The 26,639-nt window shown below is 43.3% G+C and overlaps 1 protein-coding gene across 7 annotated transcripts in view; it reads left to right on the top strand.

Moving 5' to 3' along the window:
- Positions 1-18,721, top strand: part of NPAS3 (neuronal PAS domain protein 3) — an 891,171-nt gene extending 872,450 nt beyond the window's left edge. For 4 of the 7 annotated variants that reach the window (XM_030931427.1, XM_030931426.1, XM_030931424.1 and 1 more), the window contains 3 exons: positions 8,363-8,510; positions 11,975-12,099; positions 14,289-18,721. In XM_030931427.1, coding sequence (XP_030787287.1) covers positions 8,363-8,510; positions 11,975-12,099; positions 14,289-15,658 — 1,643 coding nt within the window. In that variant the 3' untranslated portion in view covers positions 15,659-18,721. The remainder of the gene's footprint in view (positions 1-8,362; positions 8,511-11,974; positions 12,100-14,288) is intronic. The other 3 variants (XM_030931422.1, XM_030931425.1, XM_030931428.1) reach the window with 2 other exon arrangements.
- Positions 18,722-26,639: the final 7,918 nt, after the last annotated feature.

The following is a 26,639-nucleotide window of genomic DNA, read 5'->3' as shown; positions in this document are numbered from 1 at the left end:
CTTATAATGGCATCTTGTTCTCAATCTTATACAAACTATTTTTTAAATTGTTTCCTGAAAACGTTCAGTGATACCCTACATATCATCAAAAAACTTGTTTTAACTTAAATAAGTGGCATAGGATTTAATTCATGTATGTGTCTAACATACAACAGTTTTCCCACACATGCACAGCTAACTAAAGATCAGGTCATTCAAACCTCTTCTTGAACTCCCACATCTTCTCTGGCTTCCTAGAACTTTTGGTCCAGCATATCAAGTAGAATGCACCTGGTTACACGTAACAGACAATCCCAGTAAAAATGACTTAACTTTCTCTTCATGATCAGAAGATCAAGATAGCATCCCCATCATCAGTTCCTCATGGGGCAATGTCCAAAGTGTGGAAGGGGTCAGTCGATGTTTTGTGTTCGTTTTGGAGTGCACAGAAAACATTCCCAGCAGCACTTCCCCACCAGGGAGCAGGGAGAAGCCTCTTGTGTCTTATCGTGCCATGTGTCATCGAGTACCCAAGCCTAAGCCACTCACTGGCAAGGGGGTAGAAGTACTGTATCTGGCTTAAACAATCAAGGTTTATTCTCCTGGGATTTAGGAGGCGGCCGTCCAACATAAAACCCAAAATCAGACTTCTGTTACCCAGAAGGAAGTGGCAGAATAGCTGTTGAGCAGACGACCAACAGTGACTGCTACATGGAAGAATCTATGTTTTCACAACAAAGTACTTGGATTTCTAAAAATCTACATAACAGATGAACAAATGGAATTTGTCTGGGCTCCTGGAAATATTTCTGACTTTCTGAAACACTAGTTTTTATATACCTGTGCCTCACTACCTATGTATTTCTTTTTAAAGATGTTTAGTGGACTTAACAAAATGATGGCCTCCAGAAGCACAGGGTCCACCAGAGACAAAATAAATCTGAGTATAAGGTCCACATCATCCCTTTTGTCTGTTTTCACTTCTGCCTATGCCCTAATTAGATAAACTACTTCAGTACTTGATAACACTTAATTGTTGAAGGGAGGTGAAGAATGCACCCAGCCCAAGTCCGACCCCCTTGTGCTTTCATAGACCTACATACCACATGCCATACAGTTGTCACTGTTATAAACTTATTAGTGAGAATGATTGATAAGCATCTCTCTTTCTCATTCAAAGGCAAGTAGTGCTAAATGCCTATTTCCAGAGTGAATAAAACTTTTTCTACAACCTCTCACAGTAGAGACTTCCCACTTGAGTTTCATTGCCCAGTGTCTCATCATATTCCAAACCTAAACCAATCACTGACTAGGGGAATGCAATCATCAAGACTGATGGAGATTAACGTAGGAGGACAGGCCCATGACACATTTTGCACACTCTGATATCCTCTAGAGACTAGCACAGAGTAGGCACTCAAAAGAAAATGGATTGAATGAATAAATCCACCATTGTCCTCAGTTCCTAGCTTTAAATTTTTAAATTCCATGCTGAAGTGCCCACCGCTTCTCATTTATATAACAAATTCCCCCCAAAATAGAAGGTATAGGTCCTCAAAAAAATACTCTATCCTTAACTATTTTAGGTTGAGAAGGGAATGAATGAGTGGGACTGAAACTCCCTGGCTGGGCTGAAAACAGCTTGTAAAACACTGTGATCTCAGATGTCCCTTGTGCCAACAATTATTTTGATTCTCCTTGTCCTAGAACACTATCAGTGTTTAAAAGCCTTGTTCTCCAATTCAGTACATTATCATGAAGAAAAGGGGAATTTATTTTTTAAACTTAACAAATGGACGCATTCTAAATCAATGAAAAGTTTTCTGCATAATTCAATATTAACAGTTAATAAAAATCTATCAATTGGCAGTGGTATAGGGAAAAACCTCTCCTGAGGTTGTAAATCACACAGATAGCAATTCAAGCAGGGCCTGTCATTAGCGTATTAGGGGGGGAATCCATAGATGATGCATACTCATTCACAAAACATCCACAGGTCTTCTGTCCTTAAGCTCATAACTCACAATAAGTGTCAGATATCCTTCAATCCTACCAAATATTGCTCAGCATCTAGATTTACAAAAAGAAAAAAAAAAAAAAAACTAAAAACCAATTTCTGGATGCCAGCTATTTAAGACATCTAGCTCACTAATTGCAAAATCTATAGAAAAATCTGCACAGCATCAAAGCCTCAGTTGATCCTATGAGCAGTTCTAAATGAAAAACTGTCTCTTTTGTGAGTAAATAAAGCACTTAATGCAGTTTCTGGCTATAATTGTGTTTCTCCTGTGGGTTTTGAAAATGACCTTCCTGTAAGCATCAAGGACTGTAACTTTTTAGATAAGGAAACTTGTTCTTGTTTTAAGTCTATGTCAAGTTCTTTCCCCTATAGCCCAGTTTTCAAAAGCCAAAGAAAAAGTAATCCAGAATTAAAAGAAAAAAAAAAAGGGAAAAAGAAAGAAAGTCCTGTTTCCAGAATGAAGTTCCCTGTCAGCCTGCCTTGGGCCTTAGGTGGAGAAGCAGAGATTAAAGAGTCAGTATTCTTTTTCATGTTTCATCTGCCAGTTTTGTGAATGTAGAAAGAGAACCAGTGGCTACAGCTAAGCACCCAACTGTGGTATTAAGTAGAAAGTGTGATTCTAGCACACCCCCCTCACTTCCACACACAGATACACACTCTAGTGAATTCAAAAATAATTTTTGAGTTTCTAGCAGAAGGCACCTGCTCTCCGTTCTCTGCGGCCACTGATGAAGGTACCTCCAGGAGGGGGTGAATGGCGCCACAGATGCGTCCTCCTATCACCATGACGATAATGAAGCTCTTTGTTCGGCTGTGTGAATGTGAAGTGTGGAATCTCCGATGATCTCACCATTTCCTATTTATTCTATACTTACCTGAATGCACCATGTCTTGCAGCTTTTTAATGCATATGCAAACCACTAAAATGTCCTTTTGTGAGACACTTTGCTAAAAGACCGCTTTTGATATGTGTTCTTCATCTCCTCTTCAAACTGAATTAGACTGCTTCCTTCTTTTTATGACACAACTAACTCACTATTTAGAATCTTTGGCTTTGATTTTGTAGAACAGCCCAACAGGAAGAGACCACGTTCTCTTTTTTCCTCCATATTTCTGAAGGCAAACTTGTACTGATTTGTTTTGATTTACTACCAGAATTATGTTCCCGCCACAGACACTGGCTTCCTTTATGTCCTTTCAGTCATCAGCCTGTGTCTGTGGACAAAGTTTTCCCAAGGAAAACTGAAATCCCTCTATTGGTAACTGTGTGCAGGGCCACGGATGTGTGCCTCAGCAAAAAGTTCATCAGATTTGCAGGGAGAGGAATCATTCTCTCTAAGCAGTACATTTCTTACAGGCCAACCACTAAGCTCAAACCGAGACCAGGTGACATTTTAAAAAGATATTCAATGAAACTTAGCATCCAGTCTTGGGGGATGGAGAAGTGGCAGGGGAAAGGTATATTTGATGTAAAAGGTCACATGCTCTAAAATGTAAGCACTCTACAATTTTCTTTTGATTGAACTGTATTTGCAGCTTCCTTCACAGTTAGAGGTGTGTGGTGTTACTATTTTGACTTCAATAGCCAAAGAGACACTTATTCATGGTGTTCTAATTGTTAGCTAAGCAAGGCTGGTACAGTTCAACCAGGATGATTTAAATCTCTCCCAGTTCATCTCTATAATATTCTTCTCACAAGTGGAGGTCACTTCTGTCCTCTTAAGAGCACAGCTTATAACTCTAAAGCACCTATAACTTGGAGGATGGGGTGGTGCCAACAACAACCTCCTGGCTTTCCTTTCAGCAACAACAGCCAAAAGCAACTGGTTACACCCTAGGCCTCAGAGGAGCAAGGAACATGTTCTTGTGTGCTAGCAGAGATGTTTCCAGTTATGTCTGGGGCCTTTCAAGATTCTCAGCTAACCTGTGCAGGTGTGTTTATCCTCTCTCTGTGTTCAGGTTACTTTGTGAAATCTAAGAAGAGGTCATTTAAAAGTTTTGGGATCCTCGGCTGGGCACGGTGGCTCAAGCCTGTAGTCCCAGCACTTTGGGAGGCCCAGGCAGGCGGATCACAAGGTCAGGAGATCGAGATCATCCTGGCTAACACAGTGAAACCTGTCTCTACTAAAAATACAAAAACATTAGCCGAGCGCGATGGTGGGCGCCTGTAGTACTGGCTACTCGGGAGGCTGAGGCAGGAGAATGGCTTGAACCTGGGAGGCGGAGCTTGCAAGTGAGCCGAGGTCACGCCACTGCACTCCAGCCTGGGTGACAGAGAGAGACTCCGTCTCCAAAAAAAAAAAAAAAAAAAAAAAAAAAAGAAAGTTTTGGGATCCTCAAACTAAAAGTAATTGCTAGAGTACAACTTTAAAGACATAATTCTAGAGATGCTTTGACATGATCAGTGAATTCAACGAGAGACACACAGGCTGCTCAGCCCAAAAAATTTGCAGAGCAGAAAGTAAACTTTGGAATAAACCAAAGAAAAGATGCCAGGTTACATGTTAGAGGTACCCAGACCATATGACAAGGATGTGATATTCAAATTAGAATCTCTCTCTCTCTAGTTCCTCTCCCTCTGTTCCTTTCCCTTTGTAGTTTGTAGACATGATTATGACTTTACTCCTAGGCTCATTGGTGTGATGAGTATCTACCTCTTTTCAAGGGACAATTAACTATCTTTTTAAGGACTTTCATATCAAGTAACTCACATGGTGCTTATTTTTCTTTTTCCCCACAAAAGGAATTTTATGAAATAAACGTATTCAAATATTCTCTCCTTTCTCACTGCTTTCTAAACCTAAAACTTGAAAATAAAAAACAACAGCCACTGGGTTAAAGAGAATCAAAAAAGTTTTTTCCGTGTTTTTCAAGTTCTCTAATTTATTACACACTAAAAATCTCTTTCAAACTGGCACCAAGGTGGCTTTTCTTCTTGAGCTGATTAGGACCACATGAGCTCAGGAAAAGCTGTCAGATCCTGCCTCTGGCGCAGCTGGAATGATCCAACTGATTTGCCAGTGGGGCTTTATTTTATTTTATATTTTTTTTCAAGGAAAGAAGCTTCATCTCAAAGTCATAAATTTATATTCTGGAGGCCCAAGCAAAAAGTATTTCTTGTTCATTTTTTAAGGAAGCTAAATTCCATTATGATTTCTTTTTTCTTTTTTTGAGTCAGAGTCTCGCTTTGTCACCAGGCTGGAGTTCAGTGGTGCAATCTCAGCTCACCGCAACCTCCGCCTCCCAGGCTCAAGCGATTCTTGTGCCTCAGCCTCCCTTGTAGCTGGGATTACAAGTGCACACAAGCATACCTGGCTAATTTTTGGATTTTTAGTAGAGGCAGGCTGCTAAATTTTAGTAGCAGCTCACCACATTGGCCAGGCTAGTCTCGAACTCCTGGCTTCAAGTGATCCATCTGCCTTGGCCTCCCAAATATTGATTTCTTTACGAGACATTTTGTGATATTTTGGGTGATATTTTGGTAAATATGTTGTCCTAACTCTGCACTGTATCTGTGGTTATCTAGATTCCCACTGGAGTGTGGGGGTCTCATTCAGAAAACACTAATCCCTAGGAAAGAGTCATGACCTAAGACCAAACGAGATTGTCTACCCTTTAGGAATTCTGTCTGTCAGACTGGCCCACAGTAAAACCACAGGTCAGTCAAACTCGTCTCCTTCAGCTGCCCACGGTGGGCTCCCGAACCTGCTTTGTGGTATTACCACAGAAAGTCAAGGGCTAGCAAGTGGCTCCCTGACTCCCCAAGGAAGCCTTGAGCAATTCCCTTCCCCTTTTACAGATAACCTCCTCACATCAGAAGTCACCTGTCCTGCCTCTCTCACATTTAACTCTCCTCTCTTGCTAGCTGACCCTTGGCCTGGGTAATAAAGAAAGCTGTATTATTGTATTCATGGGCCCTAACAAATAAGTGCTGGATTTATCTTCTCAGGCAACACAGATCCATTTAAGTAGACCCAGAGTTACCCTCCTGTAATTCAAAAAGATGATACCATACAATCCCTTAGCAAAGGAGCCTTTCAGCCCCCTTCACTACACATATGTGCAGACTACCGGGGAGGCCAAAGGTTTGGCTGGATATCCATTTCCAAACTGGGATTTTATTAAGAGAAAGTATTATCAGGAAGGAGGTGGATGATCTTTACGTTGATTCTGCAGATTCTAAATTGATATTATAACTCCTTTATCCCTTTGCCCCTCTTGTATACTTTGTATACTGGAGATCATTCTTTTTAAAATTTTGCCTGCTTTTGGTCAAATTCTAGTCTGGAACTCCCAGGTAGGCTGCGCTGATCTGGCCTGCCATCCTAATGTAGTCTTCATGTGATTCTAAAAAGGGACTTCTTAGTCTCTTTGCCTTTGTTCAACATACTAGAACCATTTGGAATTATTCCTCATTCCAGATACAAAGCAGACAGAATTATACCCCCAACCACTGATTGGGGTACTGTAAGTTTTCTCTGTGAAAACAGTGGACAGAATTATATAATCCATCCTTCCTCTATTAATAGTTAACCAGGTTGAGAGGATTTGAATAAAAGCACATCTTGTTGCATGCAACAATGGTTTGACAGAGGAGCTGTATGGCAGAATTAGTATTTTACTGCTTTCAGCTTCACCACGCGGTTTTGTAGCCTGGGAAGCCATGCATGCAGAATGGCAGAACTTACAATTGCCTACAAAAGGAGGTACAATGCGACCTGTGGAGCCACGCTACCAAGAGATGGTGACAGTTCCAGGCCTTCAAAACACCCTAAACTGGTGAGGAGTTTCAGAATGAAACTTGTTATGATTTGGAACACTCATCAGAGTAAGGTTTTTTCAAGTAAGAGTTAAGATATAATTACCAGATTTTACAACCGTCCCATTAGCGTGCTGCAAGAAGAAAAGGAGAATGGAAGAAAACCTTCAAAGTTTATATGTTTGTGGATATAATGGATGTGTGATTTTTGAGCACTTTGAGAACCAGGAAGAGTGGCTCAGGACAAGATGAGAAGAGCTTCCACAGCCTTAAACACAGCTCTTTTCCAAAGTGACTTCCCTTTACACCCATCCACCTCCCTCAAAAAAAAAAAAATCTAAATGTACTTCATGAAACTATTGTATATGAAGCACTTATTAGCCGTAATTAAATGGACAATATGAATTTACTACGTCTTTAGGACTCTGGCTTGTTCTGGTTTAGAGCAAGATGATTAATGCAAATACATATTACTTGAGATAACCATTTAGCAGCTAATTTAGCCAAATTTATTACAGCAGTTAGAGGTTTTTCATTTTAGCAGACGGAGACAAGGACATGCCAAAAGTGGGCAACGTAGATGAGTGCACACTGCCCTCTAGTGGCCAACCAGCTGGTGAGCTTTTGCGGGGCGCCGAGTTGCTGCGATCCGTAGCCAAGTAGTAACAGCAGGTTTTCCACATTTCCGGCACCCTTTTAAACCATTCCCATCCACAGCACTTTATTTCAGGGGATGATTTACTGTGCTTTCCCCTTTTACTAGCTCAGGAGTACCCAGATACAAATCAAATCAATTTCAACTTGGCGAGATTTTGGTTAAAGTATCATTTTTAACATCTGCATTTTAAAGCTCTCTTCCAGTGGATATTTAATGGCACCGTTTCACATTACTGATTGTTTTTACTTGTTCCTTCATTTGGGGCCATATTTCAGAGTCTGTGTGGAGCTGTCACTCTGTTTGGCTCCAGCCAAGTCAATTCTGTGCCTCCCTCAGGCCAGTGTTGCTCTCTGACTCCACTGGGGAATTTATTTTGTTCCAACATTCAGCGAAGTCTCACCAGAATCTCCCCCGACTGACCAGCGTAAATTTAGTTCATCTGAGGACTATAAATTCTGTTAGACAAGATCAAAAGGAACAGACATATAAGGACGCGGGTTGAGATTGCTCACACTGAGGAGAAATGATCAAAGAGGAGGGGTAAAGCATCTTTGGAACCATTCAAATATCCAGAATCTCAAAGAGGTCTACCTCAAAGCTATGAATAAATCACATACAAATTTGCCTTTCTTACCATCTGATGTCAAACCCATTGACAATATCCACACCGCATTAGGTGTTCTGTGAGCCAAAAAGATTTGTAGTCCTTTTATTCTTTTCACACCATGGCTGCCCAAAACGGAATAAAGTCTTGCTACAAATGCCAGTAACCCTGGCTCCAGAGCTGCCACTCCACTGAATTGATTTCATTTGTCCTACTAATGGCATTCTATATTAAGCATACAGAGGGTCGCCCTGGCTTGGTGCAGGCTTAAGGCTTTGCAGAGATTTAAAAAAATTATTTGATCCCAGTCTTAATACAACGCCTTTGTTTTTTTTTCCCCAGTGCTGAATAAGGGTCAGTGTGTGACAAAGTACTATCGCTGGATGCAGAAGAATGGAGGATATATTTGGATACAGTCCAGTGCCACCATAGCTATTAATGCCAAGAATGCAAATGAAAAGAATATCATCTGGGTGAATTACCTTCTTAGGTATATTTTCTGCTTCTTTTCTATTTCTGTCCTGGTTATAAAATATGCAGCCCTATGGTTAATAGCTGACATGTTGTGAATATTATCTTTTGACAGTACCTGGTGTGGAATTTCATGGCAATTCTGCTATTCTTTCCACAAGATTCAAATAAATGTGAGAAGATCAAACTATGTTGGAAGGGACTTGCAGGAAAGATTTCAAGATTTTCAGTAATTCTCGGTCTGTCAGCATCTGGGCATCTCTGCAGAAGTTGCTTTGGTTTTCCCACAAATCCTTAGGCCAGAAGAATACAGACTTCAGCCTACAGCTGAAGCATTCAAAAAGCATCTCCTCTTCCCCACCACAGACACACTCACACACTCCAGTTCTTGTGAAAATTAAGTAAAACAGAATGAGAGAAAAGTGGCAGGGAACATTATATTCCTCTTATATTTCATCCCTTTGATGCCCTTAGCATATTACATAGGGTTTGACTTCCTGGGCATTAAAGTTTTGGTAAACAAAGTGAGTTGCTTTGCCGGAATCAAACAATAGCAGTGTAGCAGTGTAAAAATGAAGGCAATTTTTTTTTTTTTTTTTTTTTTTTTTTTTTTTTTTTTTTTTTTTGGCCCTCTGCTTTGAGATCTTGGGCAAGCTTTACTGCTCTTAAAATGTGTCCTTAACATTCTATCTACAAGTGAGCCCTAGCTCACCTGCTTCCTAAATTCCGGTGTGAGACACCATTTCTCTCCCCTTCCCAATCTACATTCTGCCTTTGGATTCAAACTAGCAGAAAACTAACCAAGACCCACAGATTGGGTCATCTGAGTTTGGGGGCAGGCTTTCTGGGAGGTTCACGCCAATCCTGGCGTGACACTATCACAGCACTTGGCCTGGCTCCCTCCCACCCCCATTATTCTGGTCTTTGGCTTCTCCTGGCCTAAAGCCACCAAGCAGAGCCCACACGTGGTCTGAGTAGGAAAATTTCCAATAGGTCTTATGAATGGAAGTTGGTGCCCTTTGGCTGATAATTTAGACAGGGAGTACCTGAATCCCATTTTTCTTTGAGACAGCCAAATGGAGCTGAGAAGCTAACAACCATGGCTCATCAGCACACTGGCCCTTCAGAGTGTGTTCACATACTTTGGTGATGACTTGAAGGCATGAATGTGCTTGCTACCAACAGCATATCAATCAGACACTAATGATTATTGCTCTAGAGAGGGCCTTAATGTGCACCACTTAAAAGAGTCTTCATTTATCTACCTTCTATTTCCTTTTTTTGACCTCTTCTGCTCTACATTAATTCTCTCTAAAGGTAAAAGTATGTGTATTGAATGTGGCTTTCTCCAAGGCCTGATTTCCGTGCAAAGTCTCCCCCGTGTTTGTGATGTGTTCAAGATGAGTTCTGATATCAAGGAATCCTTGCACATAGAGTTTTATGGAATAATTACTATAGGGAATGCAGGTGGTTATGAAAACTCATATGCCAGACAGAAAATAGAATAAGGTCTTGTGGCACTGCCATTCTTTTGCTAGGCAAAATGATACTGTGACAAGGAGACCCATCACCATTAAGAATGAAACGCTGGAAACAGGCACCCTAGGGCTAGCAGGGTCTGGCTCCCATGTTGATGAAACATAGGTATTGAAGTCATCTATGTGGTTGTTACTCCCATTCTGTGAGATTTCTTCCTATCTGGATCTTTCTTACTGCCTCATCAACCTCATGACTTCCTCCTCTGCCTACAAATGCAAGGAGTAAGAAGAGCTAAGCAGTCAGTCTCTGAATACCATTGATATAGCCTAGGATCAGATGGTACAAACTCGTGAGTTTTGGTGATTCTATTCCATCAAATCCCATGTGGATAGGAAGGAAGTTTTGGTATCAAAGACCAGTCTTCAACCTCAAAAGCTTCAATCTCAGGCATAGAAGACCTGTTTCAGCTGACCTAAAACCCTCCCTGAAGTCAATAATAAAGGACTCTAAGTTGTAGGGCAAGTGATCTGTGAGCCCCCAAAGAAGACTAACGTCATGGGCTTTAGCAGGGGAAACTGGAACCAAGACAGCCATTCACTGGCATCACTTCTATAGAGCAGAGATCTAGAAAGAAAATGATGTGGCCCTGGCAAAACAGCAACTGCGGAAGTTTGGTTTTCTTTCCCACATTCTTGTCTATTATTCTTCGCTGAGCAACACTTTCACGTCACTTCTTCCTTCCCAGAACCCTTGCACCCAGGCCCCAATCCAGGCTTGTCCTTCCCTGTTCTGAAGCTACTGCTCCTCCAGTCTTCTTCCCATTCCCTTGTAACTTAATAGAATTATAGACTCTTAGAGTATTCAGAGAAGGAGTCCATCTTCCCACCATTCGTCTCATCTGATTATCTAGAGAAAGCTTTGCTGCTGAAGCTAATTCACACTAAGGAGTAAATGCCTGATAATCCATTTTAGTGAATTACCCCTCCCAGGAACATTCGCAGTTTTGGAGTAGTTACTGAAACAGTGACTCTTTACTATAGGAATTTCGCTAGAGATTAGCAAATGAGTCAGTAATCATCAATTTTAAGTCTCTGCTTGGCTAGCCATCATGGAAAAATAGAACAGGCATTTCCCATTTTGAAGCAGGAGGATTTCCTTGTGCCTTCAGATTACAGGAGCCTACTCTCCTCATACATCAGGTGGCCTTGGAGTGGCATTTCCAGAAGACAGGTCAAACTGACTTAACATGCTCTCTCTTCCAAAAGAGCCTTGTTTCCAAACTAAAAATAGAACAAAAATTAAGCACATTTGTGCAAGTGAGGTTAGATCCCTTCTGTTAGGGCCTCTTTCACACTGGGACTCTCCCCACTGCAATCAGATTTCCAGCTAACAAGCCACAGGTGTACAACACATGAGCAGATGAAAATGTGATTGTAATGGGTGTGTTGACAGTTCGGTAGCCATAATCCCTGCATCCCAAGGTGCACCTGTGCATCTGTCTGATAGGCACCAAAGGCTCTGCCACCCCACCAATAGCGTGGAAGCCATCTGAGCAGCTGAGAAGCTACATCAAGGGCCCAAAACAAAGGTACTGAGGCCATGGACTCATTAGGAGCCCAAGAGAAGACAGGACACACCAGGAGGCATGGGAATTAATTGTTGAGAGTACTTCTCATCCTCCCTTCCCCCAGGTGTTACTCTGGGAGGACTGTCAAGCAGCACGGTTCCCTGGCCCTCAGTGGTACCTGATTATTTAAAGGCTTCTCTATGGCTTTCATGGAGCATTTGAATATTCGATCATTGCAGCAGGGTGCACCTGTACCCCGGCACATGCAAGCCAAGCTTCCATAAAATCCCATGAAGAGCTGAGAAATGATTTCATGTCTAGTCTTTGAAACTTTCTAAACTCCAGAAGTCTGGGACAAAGAAGTGGGGGAGAAGATGGTCCAATCAAACCATGCAGAATGGGTGTCTGCACTCCTGACCAGTGCCTCCCTCCCACAGCAATCCTGAGTACAAGGACACACCCATGGACATCGCACAGCTCCCCCATCTGCCGGAGAAAACTTCCGAATCCTCGGAGACATCCGACTCTGAGTCAGACTCTAAAGACACCTCAGGTATTACAGGTATTATTCCTTCTTCTCCATGTTCTGCAGTGATGGCTTGCCCACCACACACGGGGGGTGGGCAATGGCCAGAGGGCCATCATCAGAGGCAAAGCAACTGGTCACATTTCAGAGAGACACATGTCATATCAAGTTATTACTGAGTCTCTGCCTCTCTCCACACATGCATACATATAATTGTACACCAGTACATACCTGTATGTACTGTATGTGTATATATACACACAATACATATAGATATGTAGTGCTGGATAAATACTTGTGTGTGTGTGTATATACGTATGTATATATGTTGTGTGTATATATACACACAGAAGAAAGATCTTTTGAGATCTGACAGATCTCTTTCTTTAAATATACAGAAAGAGATTGATTGCTATCAGCAATCATTTAATGTCAATCCACTGGCCATACAGAAGGAACCCTGCTCTAACCTCATAGCTAGCTCTCGACCTCTACTAGAGGCAGGTACTAGGGCCAGCTCCAAGAGAGTCTGTGACTTTGAGCCCCAAATATTCACATTCCCACCAAGCTAGGACCGAGCCTCTAAAGTAGGATACTTAATGGCATTGATCAGTGCCCCTTTCGGGGTGCTGGACTGTTACTTATTTCCTGAGTCTATGCAGAACAAACTCATGCATTTTCATTTCTTTTGGGGAAGCAGACTTCCTGAGTAGTTCTTTGGGACACAGAAAATGGGTATAGAAATGTGCTTTTCCTCCCATCCCCAGCCCTCTTCCAGAGACACTCATAAGGCCAGGGAGCACCAAACTTGTAGGATTTTACAGCTGCAAGAAAATCCTAAACCCCTTCTAACCCTCCCTCTTCTGCTACAAAAGGGAAGGCAATGACCACAGCCTCTAGTCCAGGCTGCCAGTCAGGCTTCATCCCTCAATCTTCAGAGCTTGTGTTACTGGAAAAATCTATTCTCCCAAAAATGTGGCAGCTAGGTTTCCCTGACAACCCCCTATCATGATGACACCTGAGCTCCAGCTCCTTGTTTACATGTACAAGGGGTACATGTGAACATGTATCCCTTCCTCCAGACCCAGCTTCAGGGAGGCAGAAGGAGGGCAGAGCACTCAAGGCAGATCTTCATTGTCTTCCTGTCCCTAAATTGCATTAATTCGAAAGTTCTTGACAAAGACATAAAAAGTCCTAGAATTGGTAGTCTCTGCCCCTTTTTAATATAGTGTGTTGTTGTGAACAAAACAAAGAAAAAATCCTAGCCCCAGTGAGCTTATATACTAGTGGGAGGAAGAGACAAGTCAATGAAACTAAAATATACAGTGAGGCAGCGCGGTGGCTCATGGCTGTAATCCCGGCACTTTGGGAGGCTGAGGTGGGCGCATTGCTTGAGTCCAGGAGTTTGAGACCAGCCTGGGCAACATGGCAAGACCCTGTCTCTAAAAATAAAAAAAAAAAAATCAGCCATGTGTGGTAGTAGGCACCTGTGGTCTTAGCCACTCTGGAGGCTGAGGCAGGAGGATGGCTTGAGCTAGGGAGCGCAAGGCTGCAGTGAGCGGTGACCATCCTGCTGCACTCCAGCCGGAGGCACAGAGGCAGACCCTGCCAAAAATAATAATAATAAATAATAATAAAAATAAAGCTATACAGTGAATCAGATGGTGGTAAGTGCTGTGGGGGAGAATAACTTATGGAATGGAAAGAAGGAGAGTGGCTCTCAGTAATGAACAAAATATTCACCAAGGGAAAATGCAGACTCTTTAGAAAGTCACCTTGCATGTCATCATTTTTCTGTGTCACACCTTAATCCAGGTTATTTAACCTGACTTCCTGAGTATCTTTGTGGGACTTCTTAAACTTGAATGTGCTTGAGAATCACCTGGGGGTCATATTCCAATGCAGAACCTGATTCAGTCTATCTGGGTGGTAGCAGAGAGTCTGCCTTTGCAACAGATGTCCAGATGATTGCCAGTGCCGCTGGTCCTCGGCCGGCACTTTTTGAGTAACCGTCCAGCTAATCCCGGCCCTTAGCAGAGAGAAAGCCCAGGCTTTAAGTCCTCTGAAGGTGATGGAGAAGCCCGTGATGAGGACGGACACTTGGACACTTGCCCTGCCCCCAGCCCCAGCCCCTGCAGGTGACAGGCTGGGTCACCCCGCTAACCTGGTGTCTTCTCTCTCTTCTCTCCCCGTCCCCGCCACCTCCGGCCCCGGGCCCCACGCAGAGGACAACGAGAACTCCAAGTCCGACGAGAAAGGGAACCAGTCCGAGAACAGCGAAGACCCGGAGCCCGACCGGAAGAAGTCGGGCAACGCGTGTGACAACGACATGAACTGCAACGACGACGGCCATAGCTCCAGTAACCCGGACAGCCGCGACAGCGATGACAGCTTCGAGCACTCGGACTTTGAGAACCCTAAGGCGGGCGAGGACGGCTTCGGTGCGCTGGGCCCGATGCAGATCAAGGTGGAGCGCTACGTGGAGAGTGAGTCGGATCTGCGGCTGCAGAACTGCGAGTCACTCACATCCGACAGCGCCAAGGACTCGGACAGCGCGGGCGAGGCGGGCGCTCAGGCCTCCAGCAAGCACCAGAAGCGCAAGAAACGGCGGAAACGGCAGAAGGGCGGCAGCGCCAGCCGCCGGCGCCTGTCCAGTGCGTCGAGCCCGGGCGGCTTGGACGCGGGCCTGGTGGAGCCCCCGCGGCTGCTGTCCTCCCCCAACAGTGCCTCGGTGCTCAAGATCAAGACGGAGATCTCGGAACCCATCAACTTCGACAACGACAGCAGCATCTGGAACTACCCGCCCAACCGGGAGATCTCCAGGAACGAGTCCCCCTACAGCATGACCAAGCCCCCCAGCTCCGAGCACTTCCCGTCCCCGCAGGGTGGCGGCGGTGGGGGTGGTGGCAGCGGGGGACTGCACGTGGCCATCCCCGACTCGGTTCTCACCCCGCCCGGCGCCGACGGCGCGGCTGCCCGCAAGACTCAGTTCGGCACCTCGGCCAGCACAGCCCTGGCCCCCGTTGCCTCCGACCCGCTGTCACCCCCGCTCTCGGCGTCCCCACGGGACAAGCACCCCGGGAACGGGGGCGGGGGCGGGGGCGGCGGCGCGGGGGGCGGTGGCCCCAGCGCGTCCAACTCCTTGCTGTACACTGGGGACCTAGAGGCGCTGCAGAGGTTGCAGGCAGGCAACGTCGTGCTCCCGCTGGTGCACAGGGTGACCGGGACCCTGGCCGCCACCAGCACGGCCGCCCAGAGGGTCTACACCACGGGCACCATCCGCTACGCGCCCGCCGAGGTGACCCTGGCCATGCAGGGCAACCTGCTGCCCAACGCGCACGCTGTTAACTTCGTGGACGTTAACAGCCCTGGCTTCGGCCTCGACCCCAAGACGCCCATGGAGATGCTCTACCACCATGTGCACCGGCTCAACATGTCAGGACCGTTCGGCGGCGCAGTGAGCGCAGCCAGCCTGACGCAGATGCCCGCCGGCAATGTGTTCACCACGGCCGAGGGACTCTTCTCCACGCTGCCCTTCCCCGTCTACAGCAACGGCATCCATGCGGCACAGACTCTGGAGCGCAAGGAGGACTGAGGCGCCGCCTGTCCTGGGCCCGGCCAGGCCCCGCTCGGAGGAGGCATCGTCGGCATTTTCGTTTAGACCTTTAATTCTAGCACTTTGAATTCGAGCAGGTCAGCGTCTTCTCTCGCCACGACGGTCCCCATTCCACCCCCTCTTTCTTTCACCTGACTTATTCTTTCGTGTAAAGATATGTTTATTTTTTGCCTTCAGAGGGTCAGACGACCAGTTGCCTGCCGTTTTGTCTTCTTCTAAGATGTGTGTTGGGTTGTTTTGCTTTCCTTTGCATCTTTATTAAGATGTCTTTCATGTGTATATGCCTCTGCCATAGAATACTCAGTCTTGTGGTCAAGAGAGTTCTCAAGTGACAACCATTGGGGTTTCTTCATAAAGATCTTGATATGATCAAGATGGAAAGAGACAAGCATAAACAATGTGCCCTGTTTGACTAAGTCAAATGAAATGGGGTGGTTTTTTGTTTCTGTTCCTAATTCCTTTAAAAAAAAAAAAATAGGGGGAATAGTATTTTAGAATTTTATGCAGAATTTAATTCTCTTTTTACGGTTAAGATTTTAAGATTTTCTTACTTGCACATAAAAATAATTTGGGTTCTTAAACTTAATTTCTGGCCTGTGACTAGAATGTTTAAAAAAAAAAAAAGTCGGACTAAATGTTAATTACTGAAACATTAACTTAATTTCTAAAACCATGGTGCTATCATTTATTAATCTGTAATGTCTTCATACAAAATGCAGCTCCTGGGCTGGGTTTTGGGGGAAAAAAATTGTGTTCTGTCCTGGTCTGGAGTCCGTTGCTGCAGTCTCCTTGGTTAGTTAAGACAAAGCCCTCATTAACGTTTGCTGCAGGACTTAAAATTTTTTACCTCCCAACTAACAAACATAGCCTCACATTAAATTTAATGGGTCAGTAAAGCCCTTTTTAAAGGGGCTGCTGGAAAACTCAATCAAACTGATTTGAGGAGCAGTTTAGGTACATACTGCCTTTTGTTTAGCTTTTTGTTTTCCTTACTCAGTCTAACTGAGGCTAATTTTGCAACTTCAATAACACTTCGGAGTAAAAGAAGGAAAATATTTAACATGTTTTTGGTTTTTTTCATTTCTTGCTTAAAAAAAGGAAGGTTGTGTTTTGGGGGACTGAGTTGATTTGATGGAATTTCTTTTCCTTTGGTTCTTATTTCTGGGTTGAAACCAGTAAGTTTTAAAACTAAAGAATGGGTTAATAAGCTTCAGACAGATTACTGCAACTGAAAACTGCACATTAAGTAATAAAAAAAAAAAAAGAAAAAGAAAAAGAAAAAGAAAAAAAATCCTATTTTGTCTTTGTTGCCAGAAATCAGTGTGGTGTCAAACACTCCAAATGACTGTCAAGTATAAATTCTTCTTCCACTTCATTTTTGGCAGCTGTTTGTTAAGGCATCTAATAACAGATGTGAGAACTGTAATGTGTACAATGTGTACGTGTCCTTGGCTGTCAGTCCCATTGCAGTTTCAATGTGTGTTTCTATATGCAGTATATACTAAGCTAATGTAGTTGTTTTGTCCTTTGTCTTATCTGTGCTCTATCTCTAGTCCGGAGTGGTACAGTCCCATTCCTGCAGTCCTAGTGAATCCAGTGATTCTTGGGGGTTAGTGGGTTTTGTGTGGTGGCCTTCCTCTGTAATGTCACCCTATGCTGCTTCTACTGTCTGTGAATCTTCCGTTTTACCTTTTAAAATTCCTGCTGTTGCTTTGCTGGTGTATATTCTCCCTACCTCTCCTCTCTTTCCCTCCCTTTCCCATCTCCCCCTCTCCCTCCTCTTCAGTCCTTCCCCATCCCCAAAATCTGTTTCATTCTCAGAGATAAAAAGACTCTTAACTAGCTCAAGGTTAATGGAGCCATTTTTCCCACAACGGAATTCTGGGTATGACTCTCTCTTCTGGAGTGCAACACAAAGCACTGAAGAATAATGCTCAGATATATTAAATAAATTGATGCCATATAGCCTCAGTTGTTAACATTCCCAGAGTCCCTTGTGCTCTACCTATAAGCAGTGGGTGCTTTTCTTTGGTTTCCTTTCAGGTTGGCTGATGGAGCAATATATAAAGCAATTACCAGTGAGACAGAAAATTCTTTCAAAGGTCAACCAACATTTTTAAGAAACAAAATGGGAGGGGATAATGGAATCTAGAATTGTCATATATATTTGTTTACTTGTGCAATGCTAATATAGTAACTCGGCTGTCCTTTGAATATCACTGTGTTGAGTAGGTTCCTCTAGGACCTTTGATTTCATGAGCTGGGCCCAAACCACGGTGGGATAATAACAAAAAGAAGCTAAATGCCGTAAATTTTAATAGTGAGCTTACTTGAAGGATTTAAGTAGGTTTAGAAGGTGAAGAAGGCCAATGGAGAAATTTACAGATTACTTTTGGAAGCTCTACTCTAGCTATCGAACAATCAAAGGAATGCACCTATCAGCTACAAAGAACAGCTAGACAGCTGTTTTTTTTTTTATAAATGTTTCTGTGTCGTGTCAAAATGATTTCTGGTGATTTAAACTAACAGATAATCACAGCTGCTGTCTAAATCCATAGTGTTGAAAATTACAAAATGAAAAAAAAAAAAAAAAAACACTTCATTACCTGTGAAGACTGTGTCTGTGTTTTTAACTATTTCTTGTACAAATATATGAAAACTTTTATGAGGAGACTGGTGCCAAGTAGCTGAATAATGGGGAAAGGGATATTCTGTTCGTAAAAACCTTAGCAGTGTTACCAACTCTACGCTATATATATAAAAAAATAATTAAAACGTTACAAAGCGACAGCTATGGTACATTTGTTTTGTGTGAAGCTAACCGGACCTAACTTCCTGAGTGCCTGGCTTATTTTGAAACATTTTTTTTCATTGACCATTGATAATGCTGCAAATCAGAAATGTACATACTTCATTTACAACAGGGTTCTTTTTATACTTTTGTAGATTCTCATACATGTCACATACATGGTTGTCTTTATGTAACTTAATTTTTTCATCCGCAGGTGCCATTTTCATAATAAACTTCTCTTGGATTTGTTACTATCTGGCATCATTTCTTTTACATGTAACCATCCTAACTAATGAATGCTGGTAGTATTTGTTTAAGCAGGTACCTTGGTCATTATTCTTTATTTAAAAAAAAGAAAAAGTAAAAAAAAAAATGCATGCATATTTTTGCTAGTTTTGGAAAAAATATATAGCTTGTGTACTGATGAGGCTGACAAGGCACAGAATAAGATGCTAATCCAAATACTACACCAAACTTGCAACCATCCTAAATTTTCAGCTACCCCAATTCATTGTCATACTGAGCATTATTATGCACATTATCAAAGCTGAACAATGGGCCTGCAACATTAACCACTATGGGAAGTGTGCATTTTTTGATTAATGCACAGTAAGTGATGACAGTTTTCATACATTAATCATTAAAATGCACTCAATATTTTCATTTATTACAATCTATAATGTATAACCAACTGTTCCATTGCTTATATCTTCTTTTTATACTAAATATGTATTTTCTTTCTCCAGACAAGCTGATTAAGTCATGTTCATGCTGTATTATGGTTAGGGTAGCATGTGGCCTGTCACGTTTTAAGGCAGGTCAGCTGCTTACTCTTTAAAAAAAAAAAAAAAAAAAGGAAGTGTCACCCATTATCTCAAAGTTAAGGATAAGGTAGGTCAACTCTTAAGTCTGTGATCTCCAAAAACTGAAATATGAATGGGCTGAGCTGGGGGAGTTGGGGAGGGGAGGCAAACACTTTTGTCCAGAAGCTACCAAAAATAATAAATATCATTTCCCTAGTTTAAGTCTTCAATGACATTAGCCAATGTGGGGGTTGTTTTTTTATTAATGGAAGAAAGCTTCAGACTGGCGAACACAGAAGTGTGGTTAGGGTTGGAGAGCTCTGGATTTCTCTACTATGCCCCAGATGGGTCTTTGAAATAAGTACTCAAAATAGGGAATAGGGAGAAGCTGATTGAGAACACAGAATTGGGTGTGCCAAACCACTTTTCTAAAATTTCTTCCCCTTTTGCTCTTTAGAGTCAGAAGGATGTAGTATAGCAAGATTGAGAAGTCAAAAACTGACATAGCTAGAAACTATGCTGAGTGGATTCTGGTGAGTGATGAAGCCCGCTTACCCAAGGCACCCTGTCTGGTAGGTATTGATGGACCTGGCTGTGAGTGCAGGCTTTCAGAGCTCTGCATGGGGCAGGGTCTCAGAACGCAGAGGGGTGCTTGTCTGAGTGTGGAACTGGCTAATGCTGTTGATCAGCCATAACACTTTTCTTCTGGACATTCCTGCAGCCTTGTGATCTGGAAGTGGTAGCAATGAGGGTGGAAATGGGAAGCAGGACAGGTGATGGGTGAATTGAAATCCTCACAGTATTTGGTGCTTCTGCAGTAGAAGTGGTGGAAATCCTGGATTCTTATCCCAACTCAAGCCTCTCTCAGCATTAGCAAGTTCCCTGTCCTTTATGTGTATCCATCAATGCTAAAATAGGCCACTAATGAAATAAAGAACATCTCTCAGCTTGAAAGACTGAGTGAGCTCTGGGCTCAGACTCATTGATAATCAGGAAGCCCTGCCATCTCCCCAGCCCCAGTGCTGGCAACCAGGCCAGAGCCCTGAGCTCCCCGGAAGTACAGGACTTCGTTGCCAGGCTGGCAGCAAGTCAACTGGTCAAGGCTCTAGTCTTCAGGTGACAGAACGAGGGCCAACAGCCAGCTCTCTGTAGCTCTTCCCTTCTTCTTCCCAGCTGATACTTATACTAATTTATTTGGCAATGAGGAACAAGACAATTTTTAAATAAAAACAGCAGGCAGGACAAAAGGGAACAAAAATATTCCAGGTGAGCACAAAAAAAGAAAACTGTTTTTAAGGCTGGGCGTGGTGGCTCACGCCTGTAATCCCAGCACTTTGGGAGGCTGAAGCGGGCAGATCATGAGGTCAGGAGTTCAAGACCAGCCTGGCCAATGTGGTGAAACCCCATCTCTACTAAAAATACAAAAATTAGCCCAGTGTGGTGGCAGGCGGCCATAATCCCAGCTAGTTGGCTGAGGCAAGAGAATCGCTTGAACTCAGGAGGCAGAGGTTGCAGTGAGCCGAGATCGTGCCGTTGCACTCCAGCTCTGGGCAACAGAGCAAGACTGTCTTGGAAAAAAAATAAAAATAAACTGATTTTAACCCTTGTGGACTATAATTCTTACCTGTCCTTCCCCTATTCCTAGACAAAGTCTATTTAACATTGAGAAATAGATCTGGAGGTGGTAGTTACCATTATTTTAAAGCAATTTGAAAATCAACTTGCCCTATGTATTATATTTAAGATAGGTGATAATATATCTCAAGCCCAGAAGATAGTCTGTTCAAGCCAGGATTATTATCCAGGTTCAAAAAGTAGAAAGGGTCAAAGATTTGGGAGAGAATAAAGAATATCTTTGCCAACATTTCATATTATATAGTGGAAAAAAAGGCAAACCTAATTCTTGAGCATAATTCCAAAAGATGGATGTCAACTAGCAGGCTTAAGAAACTCTCTGGGACACTGCGGTAAATGAATACCGTTGACTGCCTTCTGCTTTCCTGTGTCTCCTAGGAAACCAATATGAAGAAAGAGGGCTGATTTGGTAAGCTCTCCACGGGCATAAATCATCGCTTATTCATCTTCGTAGTCTTCCAATGATTTACAGTAGTGTTGGCTTGGTAAAGATCTGCTGAATACTGATGGATGAAGATGTGAACAAATGAAACATGACTTGTCAAGAGGCAGAGATTCCACTGGAAATGTCCAGGTGGTTTGACAGGATAGCTTGAGTTTGTATCAAGAAAAGATTGTCAAAATGGATAAAGCAGCAAGTTCACTCATTCTTCCTTTCTTAAGTAGTCCATATGGCTGACACAGAGTTGGCCATCCATAAATGTTGGAGGTGGGTGGGTGTGTCCATAATACGATCTACTGTGTATACAGCAACAGATTAGGTAATGCAAATAGAGGAGGAGGAGGAAACAACCCAAATGGTTGGTAACCGACTCAGTTAACTGTGACATTGTATCCTATGGATAGCTAAGCAAATGGATTCACAAGAAAGCACCACTTAATAGCGTATCCTCACATATGAGCATTGAGCTATATAATCACAATAGTGATCCAGAGAATCTTAGCAACTAAGAGGGACTCTCTGGTGTAGAAACCACATGTCCTTAATAATTCTAGCGCTGAGAGTCTTTCTAGCACACTGTTGATTTGTTCTGATTTTTAGAAGGTGTTGAGCTGAAATCTTACCTCTGGAGTTAAAGGGACAAAATCTAAACCCTTTTCCATTTGAACGGACTTCAAAGATGTGAAGACAGATGTCAGGGTTTCAGTAAATCTCTAGGCTAAATGCCACATGCTTTGTCAATTTCCTCCAGTGACATGGTGGCAGGATCCTTCACCATCCTAGTTACCATTATTTGAGTGCACCAGAATTTGCCAAGACCCTGTATTGGTTTCCTGGGTCTGCTTTATTAGCACAAACTGCTTAAAAACAATAGAAATGTATTCTCTCACAGTTCTGGAGGCCAAAAGTCTGAAATCAAGGTGCCAGCAAGGTTAGTTCTTCTGGAAAGCTCTGAGAGAGTGTCTGTTCCATGCTTCTCTCCTAGCTCCTGGCAATCTTTGACGCTCCTTAGCTTATAGATGCATCCCTCTGATCTCTGCCTCTGTAGCTTTATGGCCATCTTCTCCCTGTATGTGTCTGTGTCTTCACATGGAGTTCTCCCCGACTGTGTCCCTCTCTCCTCTTATAAGGATATTAATCAGATTAGATTAAGGGCCCACCCTACTCCAGCATGACCTGATCATAACTACCTACATCTACAACAACTCTACCGTAAGAAGGAAATGAAAGTAGGCTGGGCACAGTGGCTCATGCCTATAATCTCAGCACTTTGAGAGGCTGAGGTGAGCAGATCATTTGAGTTCGGGAGTTCGAGACCAGCCTGGCCAACATGGTGAAACCCCATCTCCACTAAAAATTAAGGAAAAAAAAAAAAGAAAGCCAGGCAGCCAGGCATGGTGGTGCACACCTGTAATCCCAGCTACCGTGAAGGCTGAGACGGGAGAATCGCTTGAACCTGAGAGGCGGAGGTTGCAGTGAGCCAAGACTGTGTCACTGCACTCCAGCCTGGGTGACAGAGTGGGACTCCACCCCCCCAAAAAAAAGAAATGAAAGTAAGGTCACATGCTGGGTACTGTAATGTTAAGAAACTGGGGATTAGGACTTCAGCTTTTGAAGGGGCACAATTCAGCCCATAACAGCTCCTATTCAAATGTGGCACCTTGGGCCAGTCACATGACTCCAGATGTGATCTGGTACTTGCATGGCATAGAAGTTCCATCCCATCTCTTCCTCAAGACTCTGAGCTCCTAGGTAAAACTGCCTGCAATTGCAGTCACATCTTAGCAGCCAGGTCAAATTACTATCTCATCTCAAGTCTCCAGTCAACCAGTTTGGGTCTTTTCACCAACTTTTGTGAAGGTAGGTCTCCCATCTTTCTCTGCGTACGTAGCCCTTACATAATGCCGGCATGGGCTTGGGTGAAAAGCGACATAAAGAAAGCGGCTCATAAGCATAGAAGGGGAGCAAGAACCTGAACCCCTGAAAACACATTTATCATTTTCATTGCATTTTACATACCCTCTGAGACTACTTCACACAACTCTGCTGGAAAGGAGCGACCTGGCTCCAATATTTGTGGAACACTGGGGTTTAGGCACATAATAAATACAATAAATCCATAATAAACATTACCGGTGGGCTACCCTCTTTTAAGTAAATTGAGTCAGAGAAAAAACAACCATAAGAAGGAAACGGAACGAATTAGAGATAGCAACTACCATATCAGCGATTTTATGGGAACAGAACTGGTGTGAGAGATGTCAAGACTCCTGATATGTACATGTAAAACCCACTCAAAAGTCAAGAATTTCAAGACAAAATTCTTCAATTTTCTGAAAATAAGTGGCCCTCCCTTAATCCCTTTTAGGGACCAAAATCAACGAGCCTAGGCCAAATATATTCACTGAGTGTATGTTCCATCTGGAATTAAAATTCATAATCCCTGAATTCCCAGCTATTGTCCTATGCACAGTTGTTTTCATTCTTCTGTCCACCTGTCCCTATTTGGAAATCACAGGATACACCACAAGGAATGACCCAGATAATGTGTCTATGTTAAAAAGAATTTTTCTGGGAAAATAAAATTAATTTCAGCCTTTAAAAATAATTTGTGCAAACTATTAAAACTACTTTAAGAAAGAAAAAGGAGCAGAGAGTAAGGAGGTGGCACTTCCTTGCACTGAAGGAGTTCTCAGATTTATAGCGGAAGTGTCAGAAACAGGATGTAATATCCATATGACCCCCCCACCTCCCCCAAACAAAACCATTATACCCTTGATGAATTATTGACTTTAGAGTTTTATCTGTGCCATGAATAATCACAAACTTGGGAGTCTCAGGGCACAGTTCATAAACAAATAATTATATCACAATGATAATTTTTCAGGAATTGCAACATCAATCATGGCCATGTTATTATCAAGTACATTTTCTGGTTGCCTCTATTCATCAAACCCTCCTCCCTCTCCACCCTTCTGCATCACACAAGCAAAACTCATCACCAGATTGCCTCTTATTTACACATCACTCAAAGCAGGACAGAGCAGACACACACAAAATGGGCCAACCCAGCGTTTATGAGGATGAGTTTTCATTAAGAAAGTTCAAATTAAACACATTGAGAAAGATGGAGGTGGGGGGAGATCATTAATTATTCCAGACTCCTCCACAGAAGCCATCTTTGAGAAGATCTCATTTAGAAGATAAAAACAAACGGAAGTTTTATTCCATTTCAAGCAGTACTAGAAAGGAGTTAGCCTCAGAAAGCCAAGGAAATGACAGCCCTACAGTAATGTGCCACTGTTTTCTTTTCACGGTGCTCACACACACACAAAGCTTGGGTGCTGCCTACAGCCTCCATCTGCAGGTGAAAGAGGCAGGTGGAGGTGGGTACAGAACCTGGAAAGGGTATAAATATTTCATCCGAGTCTCTATACAAATCAGTCATACAGCTGGCCAAGATGCTTAGGTCTGACCTAAACTGCTTTACTGTGACTGAAACGGAAGGCTGATATTTCCAAACAAGTAACAGTACAAAAGCATTCTTAGTCAAGCTACTTTACTGAGTGGTTTAATGTCACTTAAGGTCATAGGGCTACTCCTTGGATAACACGTTCATCCTACAATTCAAAAGAAAAATAAATGACTAGCCAAGCAACATAAAGAAAGTACCCTCTTTAGATAAAAGATTGTACAATCGGGTTAAATCCCTAACACAGTGGGGCTTGCCATGAACTCCTTACGCAAGAGAGCTCTCTCACTGGTCTCTGTTTCCTCACTGGCAAGCTACACAGGCAAAGTAATGTGAGTCTAAAATGACCAATAGGAATTTAGACTCCTCAAAAGGAGATACCAACCTCAAGCATCTGAGACAAGCCAGTCCCCTGGTAACACCTCAGGACTCTTGAGGACAGCCCTTGAACGCATGCGGCTTCAGCTTAGATCAAATTCTCTCTTCCTTGGCATCAAAACATATCTAGGCAAAGGTAGGGCTGGTGTCCCACAGTGGGCACCACAGGCATGGGAACTTAGTGGAGCTAGACCCAACCTGATCAGCCCCAAACAACCGCTACTCCATCAACCTGCAGGACAGCTGGAGGTTCCAAGTACACTGTACCACTTTATCCAAAACACTATCTTCCCTCTCTACTGCTCTTATTTTAAAACCTTTGAGTTTCCTGAATGTGCCTGGACTATGGTCAGCCCCCTTGCCTTAGGCTGACATTGTTTTTTTGTTTTGTTTTGTTTTGTTTTGAGATGGAGTTTCACTCTGGCGTCCAGGCTGGAGTGCAGTGGTATGATCTCGGCTCACTGCAACCTTCACCTCCCGGGTTCAAGCAATTCTCCTGCCTCAGCCTCCCAAGTAGCTGGGATTACAGGCATGTACCATCATGCCTGGCTAATTTTTGTGTTTTTAGTAGAAAAGGGGTTTTGCCATGTTGGCCAGGCTGGTCTCAAACTCCTGACGTCAGATGATCTGCCCGCCTCAGCCTCCCAAAGTAATGGGATTACAGGTGTGAGCCACTACACCCAGCCTCGGCCAATCTTAATATTTAAACTTATTATCCAACACCACTGGAAATGAGAAATAAAAAACAAATATAAATAAACGTGGGCAGGCGTGGTGGCTCACGCCTGTAATCCCAGTACTTTGTGAGGCTGAGGTGGGTAGATCACCTGAGGTCAGGAATTTGTAGACGAGCCTGACCAACATGGTGAAACCCCATCTCTACTAAAAATACAAAAATTAGCCAGGCATGGTGGCGGGCACCTGTAATCCCAGCTACTCAGGAGGCTGAGGCAGGAGAATCACTTGAACCCAGGAGGTGGAGGTTACAGTGAGCCGAGATTGCGCCACTGCACTCCAGCCTGGGCCACAGAGTGAGACTCTGTCTCAATAAATAAACAAACAAATAAACAAGCAAACTTATTAAAAGGAGGGCAAGTAGAGTCAGGACAGAAAGACACACACAACTAGTCCATGGCCCAATAAAATTTCTAGATATCCCCTTCAAAGCATCTATCTCCCCAATACAATATTGTCTTCAGAGGCCAGCCAAATGTCTCCCCTCCTCCCTTCTCCCTGCCTACAGAGAAGCTGCCTCTCCAGTGGGTGTGGCCCTCCCTCTGGCCTTTTGCCTACATCCTGCACCATGAGAGTCCCTCTGGGGTCTGTTTCCCTTTTTCTCTTGTGGGGCGGCTGGACCTCTCTTGTCTACTCCCAACGTCCTCTTCACCTGTCACCCCTCTCAGTGTGATGAGGCCCTCAGCTGGCCAATAAACCAAAGG

Source organism: Rhinopithecus roxellana, chromosome 5, assembly GCF_007565055.1.
Source record: "Rhinopithecus roxellana isolate Shanxi Qingling chromosome 5, ASM756505v1, whole genome shotgun sequence".
NCBI classification, from domain to species: domain Eukaryota; kingdom Metazoa; phylum Chordata; class Mammalia; order Primates; family Cercopithecidae; genus Rhinopithecus; species Rhinopithecus roxellana.
Note: the sequence above shows the minus strand (reverse complement) of the source record. Positions and strands in the feature narration are given on the sequence as shown.